This window comes from Pundamilia nyererei, unplaced genomic scaffold (assembly GCF_000239375.1).
Source record: "Pundamilia nyererei isolate P.nyererei 1_Seehausen unplaced genomic scaffold, PunNye1.0 scaffold00001, whole genome shotgun sequence".
NCBI lineage: Eukaryota > Metazoa > Chordata > Actinopteri > Cichliformes > Cichlidae > Pundamilia > Pundamilia nyererei.
The window spans coordinates 3150826-3157737 of record NW_005187402.1 but is presented as its reverse complement, the minus strand read 5'-3'; the positions used below and the strand labels follow the sequence as shown (position 1 = coordinate 3157737).

Genomic DNA, 6912 nt, shown 5'->3' with positions numbered 1-6912 from the left:
TGTTTCAGTCACCTGTCACAAAGTAACTCCTCTGACAGCTACTTCACAGACATTATATAACTTTGCTCAAACTATAATCTAAAGACATGAGATGTTTTAGGGATTAGCTGTTGGAGGTCAGAGCAGTTTTGGTACCCAGGTCAGACTCTCAGGGGCCTATCACTCCTATCACTCACATATACACGTTCAGCTGTTGTGTTGGCTTTTATGTCTCAAACACAGGGGTCATTAAGGACGTGCAGCAGTCAGCCTACTGGGAAGACATTTCAGCAAGAAGTAACTTATCACTATGCACGTCTTCACTTTTGTTCCATCCCGACAGTCCTCATCAGCGTCATTTCCATCTCAGTAGGCAGCTGTTTTGGCAAAAAAGGCTCTGTTTAATGCACTGTAGACTACTTATCCAGCACCAGGCAGCAGACAAAGTTAGCAGCCAGGTGACGAACACAGCGGAGCATTAAGCAGCTATGGAGCCTGATCTTCCCCTCGGGAGCTTTTTTTAATTAATTAAACAACCGAGCACGTGAATATGAAAGAAACAAAGTGACAAAGTTGCTGCGTGTCTGCTTGATGCTTCTGATCATTTTTTTAAAAACTCATCTGAAACCCTGGGAAACCATCACAGGTGGAAAACTTGTCAGGTGAAGAAGGTGGTAAAGACATGAACATGTTACAGCTCATCCAACAGCTGTTTGGTCAGCCAAGAATCAGTGCTTACATCTGATGTTTTTAAACCAATCACTGTCCACCTTCACGCAGTTCAGCTTTTGTCCTCTCCTCAAGCGACATCATATTAACAAACCAAACAAGCTTTTTTGGAAAGCACCAACAACAATGGTAACTGTTTAAGATAAATATATTAAGCAGTTTCATTAAGTTGTGGTTATCTACCATATTAGCTTTGCTAATATTATCTGCGCAGAGAGAAAACTGAACCATCTTGAGCTCAGGACGTGACAAAAAGGGCTCGCTTCAGGTAAAGTTGCAAATAAACGTAACAGGTCTCCTGTAAGGTTATCATAACACTGCTGTAAAACCTAAGCTTTGGAAATTCACCACTACACCTACAGTGGACTCAGTATGCATGTATAAAAAGATCCTCCAACTGCTACCAAGTCAAAAGTTCATCTGCACCTGTCTCCTGTCGCTCCTCTTGTTTCCCTCATCCACTAAGATCCTGCTGTCGTGGAGCTCAGACTCCTCCCCAAAAAAGACCTCCTGCAGCTCTCCCCACTGAAAGGCACAGTCTGTCAGCTGTCGCCTCTGCTGCAGGCAACAACAAAGGGAACTGTTTTAATCAACCTAACAAATGTAAGCATTAAACAAACATTAAGGCTTTATGCTGACATTGTTCCCTGCAGTAAAACTACATAAAGTCACAACGGTCGCAGTTTAAAGACTCGATATGAGGAAGGTGAAAGAGGAAGTTAAGCACAGACAATAAAATATTATATTCGCTCTTAACGTTTTATTATTAATGTGTCAATGCTGAGTGAATCCTATGGAAACCACTGTAAATAACAGCACTTACATCCTCTAACTTTTGCCGTTGCTCTTGCTGCTGCTGGATCCTCCTCTGTCTGTCAGCCAGGATCTGCTGCTTGTATCGCTCCTGCTCTTCCAGCTGCTGCCTGTGCTGCTGCAACGCCTGGATGTCAAATACAACATGACCACACTTAAAATGCAACTAAGAAAACCGATTCATGTTTGACTTCATCCACCGTTGAGCGGAGTGCTGTCTAACCCTGACACGATACTGAAAGCTAACTGCTAAATGTGAAATAGTTCAGTAAAATAACCTGCTGCTCATAATAAATGTATCACATGTAATTCTCTGCATCTTACTAAAATTTATATGCATGTAGACAAAACTGCACAGAACAAAACAAACTACCTGTTGTCCCCGCTGACCTCCACCACCTCCTCCGCGCCCTACGTCTCTGCCGCCTTCGTGATCTTCTGTCTGCAGTCGAAGAAACTCCCGCCTCAGCGTCCATTCGCCGGGAACATTGACTATGGAGCTGATGGAGAGAGACACGTGAGCGGCATTAAGTCAAGTGCGAGTGACGTGCTCGAGTTAACGTGAGGACGAAGGGAAAGTGGTCACAGCAACAAAAACACACACATTAATCTCACTCTAGGAGTGAGTGAGCTCCGTGCACGGCACCATCTGCTATTTGACATCCAGCGACAGCAACATCTGTCTGTGGACTTATAATAAAGCATAACCTGTAGTGATTCAGTAGCAATGATCACTTAAGACCTAATAACAATAAAAAAAATCATTTATATGTTTATATGGCAGACGCATGATGTGTGCTTGACAGCTTGTTGCTTGTAACTGAGTCCTGCTTTAATTTCTGGTGAATAATATTTTGCCTGGCGTGACAAAGCTTTACCTGGGTTCTCCTTCCTCTTCTGTGACCTCATCATCCTCTTCCTCACTGCCACTGTATTCATACTCTGGGCCCTCTGAGAGAGTAAAAAGGAGAGAGAAGAGAAAGCGAGGAGGAGTGGATACAGTAAAAAGTTACTATGCAGCACCCAACATGGTGATATTTAAATACACGTACTCCTTTTCCCACATGGACACTGGTCCTGATACTTCACACTTTTTCAGAGTCAAACCCAAAAGGATGCCGATGAAAAATAAGCTGAGACACAATCTCACCTTTAGGCAAACAGCTGATATCACAGAACATTTTGTCCTGTTTACAGAAGCGCACAGATGCACATCTGTATGAATATCTCCAGTTTAAGTCATCTGGCACATAATTTAATGGGTACTGAACCTCGTGAAACTTTTTCTTCTCTTTGGTAATTGTAGGTGCTTAAATAAATTGCTGTAGTAATAATCTGCCCTTTTGTGCTGTGAGTGGTTACACCATTTCTCCTTTTTGCCTTGCAGCACCAATGCTCTCGTTCTCTTTTTCTACAGATTATTCTTTTTATTATTCCAGAACTGAAACTCCAAAATAAAACAGTTTCTTTTCTCTACTTCGAGCGAGTGCATTTCTTTCACTTTTGCTTCTTCTTTGTCTTTCCTTTCACTGACATTTCAAATAACTTGATGCACAAACAGCCACTGTATGACGTCAGTCACCAGGCCCTCATGCATCTGGCCCCAGATGCAGAGAAAGTGAAGACTCTCTGACGAGTCGCACCATCCACACGCTGCACTGCACGCTCTACTGTAAATTGACGCGTTAGAAATGCGATGCGCTCACGGGTGGTGTCTTGGGTGAACGCTTCTGATGTGTCAGCACCGCGGTGGGAATTCTCATCTGTGTTTCTGGCTTTGTGAGCAAGCCGCTATTTCATTAAAATTTCCTCCATGCCCTACCCTCTTCCCCCTTCATCGTCTGCTGCCAGTAGCAATTTTGTCATTATCAAAAAGCCACACAAAAGTCTAGTGTGGGCAAAGTTATTCAGCAAAAAATGAAAGAGGCTTCTTTTATGGAAGCCTAAAGGAGCAGAGTTTTATGCTGTAGTAGATTTCAGGACAGCAGTGCTTCCCCATTTAAAAGGTGTCTCTCGTTTCCACATACACCTTTTATCAAGGGACACACGGCAACACAATGCATGCAAGCATGTGTTAGCACAGGTAGGAAATGTTTAAAAATGCTACTATCCCAGTGTCATTTTTAACCAGGACTGCCTTCATGAACACTGCACTAAAATCCATCACTCTTCCAAGGGGGTACATGAAGATGGGTCCAGTCAGCTTCCTATAACAACATTTGGCCACCATATGGTGTGATAGGAGCTTGGGGTAAGTTGAACATCAACTTGACACACCATATGTTGCCATTAAGAAGCCAAAAAGGCAACGCAACACAGGTGGATTTGTTCGAAGCAGAAAAGAAGACTTTCGTTAACAAACAGGGCAAAAGCATATTTTATATGGTGGTGATGTCATGCTTGAAGGGCTCCAAAGGAGCTGAAAGACACGGGAAGGACTGGAGGGGACGGCCTAGTTTTTCCTGACTGAAAAGTGGGACTTTAATCATTTCTTTTTGGAGTGACTCATCTTCCAAAACACAGACATCTTTGTCCAAACTACACTCTTGGGTATGATGAATGACACATCCGTTTTTGCATCACATCCGGACGCACTGATTTTCTTTTTTTTCCCCTTTCTTGCAGAACTTGCAAAGTTTTTTCTCTTCACAGTAACACTACCAACATTTCATTACTGTGGAGGGGAACAGGGGAACAGAAACACACACTAAATCACAAATATGGCCTTATACACACTGCATACACACAGCGCATACAGCAGAAAGCCTACCAGTCATTAGAGTGTTGTTATAAGCCAACAGAAGATTAGAACCAGATGGTGATTCGTTTCCTCCTTACTTCCCCTCAGCGTCTCTCTCTCTCACTTTTGCAAATGAAGAAAAATAAAGCTAATAGACATTATGAGGATTACTTACACTGTCTGAATACTGACATGAGAACAAAGCAAAGAGAGTCATAAATATCTCCGTCCTGACTGTTTTTCTAACTGTCTGACTGCACATTTTGGCATCAGTGATTCAGCACATGCAGCTCATCCAGAGTAAGCGGAGGATAAATTACGTTCACACTATACGTCTCACAGCTTGCTTCCTCGTGTTACACATTCCTAATTTGTTGTTCTTTTGTCTGTTTCTATGCCTTTTGTTCCCTTCGTCCTCGCTTCGTTCGTCCATCTTTGTGAGCGAGACATTGTTATAAAAGAATGCAGCAGAAAAAGGAAAGCAAAGGTCAGCCCGAGACTTCCCTTCGGCCTGACCTAACATTCTCCCGCTGCTGCGCTCTCCTCGTCTGCCTCGCCGGCGCTGTTAGCATCAGAATATGTTTTCATAAGCTTTGACAAAATGAATGAAGATACAACAAAGCAGAATATATGCAAAAGTACCAAATGGCAACCAAATGAATCATTTCCATAAACAGCAGGCAAGAAATGAGGCAAAATGCTGTGTTTGTCTGAGCAGCCTGAGCGAAACAGCTGCTGCTGCCGTGAGAGCAGCTGGTCCACTCTCAGCTCAAGTGTGCAGCGTTATCCACCACGGCTGGGCTCAAAGCCAGAAGATACCGTCAATTTTTAAAACATGGTGATAAATTCAACCTGACATTTTACTTTGAAAAACCCCTGACACTTAGACACACCTGAAAGGATTTTCAGATTCTAACAGCGTAGTGCAGATATGACAGCCTTTGTTTTACGTGGAATTAAACTGTGAACCCTGCAGAGAAGTGGTGTCAAACCCAAGGCCCAGGGGACACAAGTGGTCCAGCAAAGACTCTGATCCGGCTCACTGGATGACTTTGGAAAATGTGAAGCAGCCTATGAGCAGAAAAATAGCCCTAGCTTCTGTCACTGTAAACCACCCTGTATACAGACAGCAGGAAAACAGCCAATAGCTCGTTTATGGTTTAAATTTACTGCCTTTATTTGCCCTGACCTTTCTCTCGCTTCTTCCTGGTTCGGTCCAGATGATCTTTAAGCATGATGCGAACTTGTCTCTCGTTAGCCAGGTCTTTGATGAAGGCGTGTCTCAGTAGGACATCTGTGGTGGGTCGATGTAGATGGTTCTTGATCAGGCAACTATCAACGAACGACAAGAAACGCTTCGACCTGCAGACAAAATACAGACAAACGTGAAAGCATTACAAGCAGGTTTAACAACAGACACACTAACGTAACAAAGTATCACTTAACCTCCTCCACATTTCTGTGAATACACTAAATTCTCTAAACCGAATCACTAATTTAAAGACTCATTTTTTAAAATCCACTTCTTTTTTTTTTTTTGCTATATCATGTTGTTGATGATATATTTTTTGTATCACATTTGATACATTCGGCGCTTTTGGCAACTTTTTGTTAGCAACAATGTTAATTTTAGACAAAAAACAAACAAGACTTTAAGGTTTTTTAGGCAAGTATTGATTATGTTGATGAGATGGAGGTCTCAGAAACTCATGTAGCAAATATGATAAAAATGCTTTTGTAGGGTTAAAACCAGCAACAAATTGTAGTTCCAACCATAAAACTTAACAAATCAGAAGAGAAGACAACATTAAATAAATATCTAATTCACTGAACTGCATAACACTCCACATAATTCTTAAATAAGTATTTCCACTCACCCACAGTATAAAAGCTAGAATCGCCTCTCCCAGCGCTACTCTACCGAGGAAAAGCAAATCCAAAATAACGAGTCCAACTTTTACGATGATATCTACCTACAGAAGCACTCTACAATCAGTGACATGCGCCGTGTGTAAAGTCATAGAAAACTGGGAAGGAAAATGTGGGGCTGCTTTATTTTTCTGCCTCAAGAGGGCCTGGAGCGAAATGGGAAAGCAGTTCACCCCAAATCATTGACGCTATTAAAAGCACCAATAGAAAGCATTTTTCAGATGACATTAATACTGAATGAAAGACAGCATGAGAGTTCCACCATGAGTTCAACAAGTGCCTATCAATTATCCACAGAAAATATGGAGAGAGAAAGGAAAGAGGCCGATAATCAAACTCTAAATAGGATTCAATCCAGAACACACACACACCAGTGGGTTTTTAATCTGGATGACTGGACTTCTTTAAAAAAACAAAACAAAATAAACAAGAAAAAAAACTTTATTTATCTTGATATATCTAGACATGCCCCTTATTTTCAACCTTTTCTTCTCAAGACGAGAGTGCTGGAAGATCTTTTATCAGATGCATGAAACCCACAACAAAGACCCCTCAGAGGCCCTGTTTTTAGAAGAGAAATCCTGCTGCATGTGTGTGTGTGTGTGTGTGTGTGTGTGTGTGTGTGTGTGTGTGTGTGTGTGTGTGTGTGTGTGTGTTTAGGGCTTACCATTTCTTTGACTTAAGTTTTGGTGGAGGGTTTCGAGGAATCAGAAACAGCGCTC

At 42.1% G+C, this 6912-nt stretch overlaps 1 protein-coding gene across 1 annotated transcript in view; it reads right to left on the bottom strand.

The window, feature by feature from the left end:
* LOC102211898 (mitogen-activated protein kinase kinase kinase kinase 4) overlaps window positions 1–6912 on the bottom strand; it is a 61645-nt gene that overhangs the window by 27354 nt on the left and 27379 nt on the right. Inside the window, exons 9-14 of the mRNA XM_013908843.1 lie at window positions 6858–6909; window positions 5451–5623; window positions 2400–2472; window positions 1895–2021; window positions 1532–1648; window positions 1135–1266 (exon numbers count right to left, since the gene is read on the bottom strand). Coding sequence (XP_013764297.1) covers window positions 1135–1266; window positions 1532–1648; window positions 1895–2021; window positions 2400–2472; window positions 5451–5623; window positions 6858–6909 — 674 coding nt within the window. The remainder of the gene's footprint in view (window positions 1–1134; window positions 1267–1531; window positions 1649–1894; window positions 2022–2399; window positions 2473–5450; window positions 5624–6857; window positions 6910–6912) is intronic.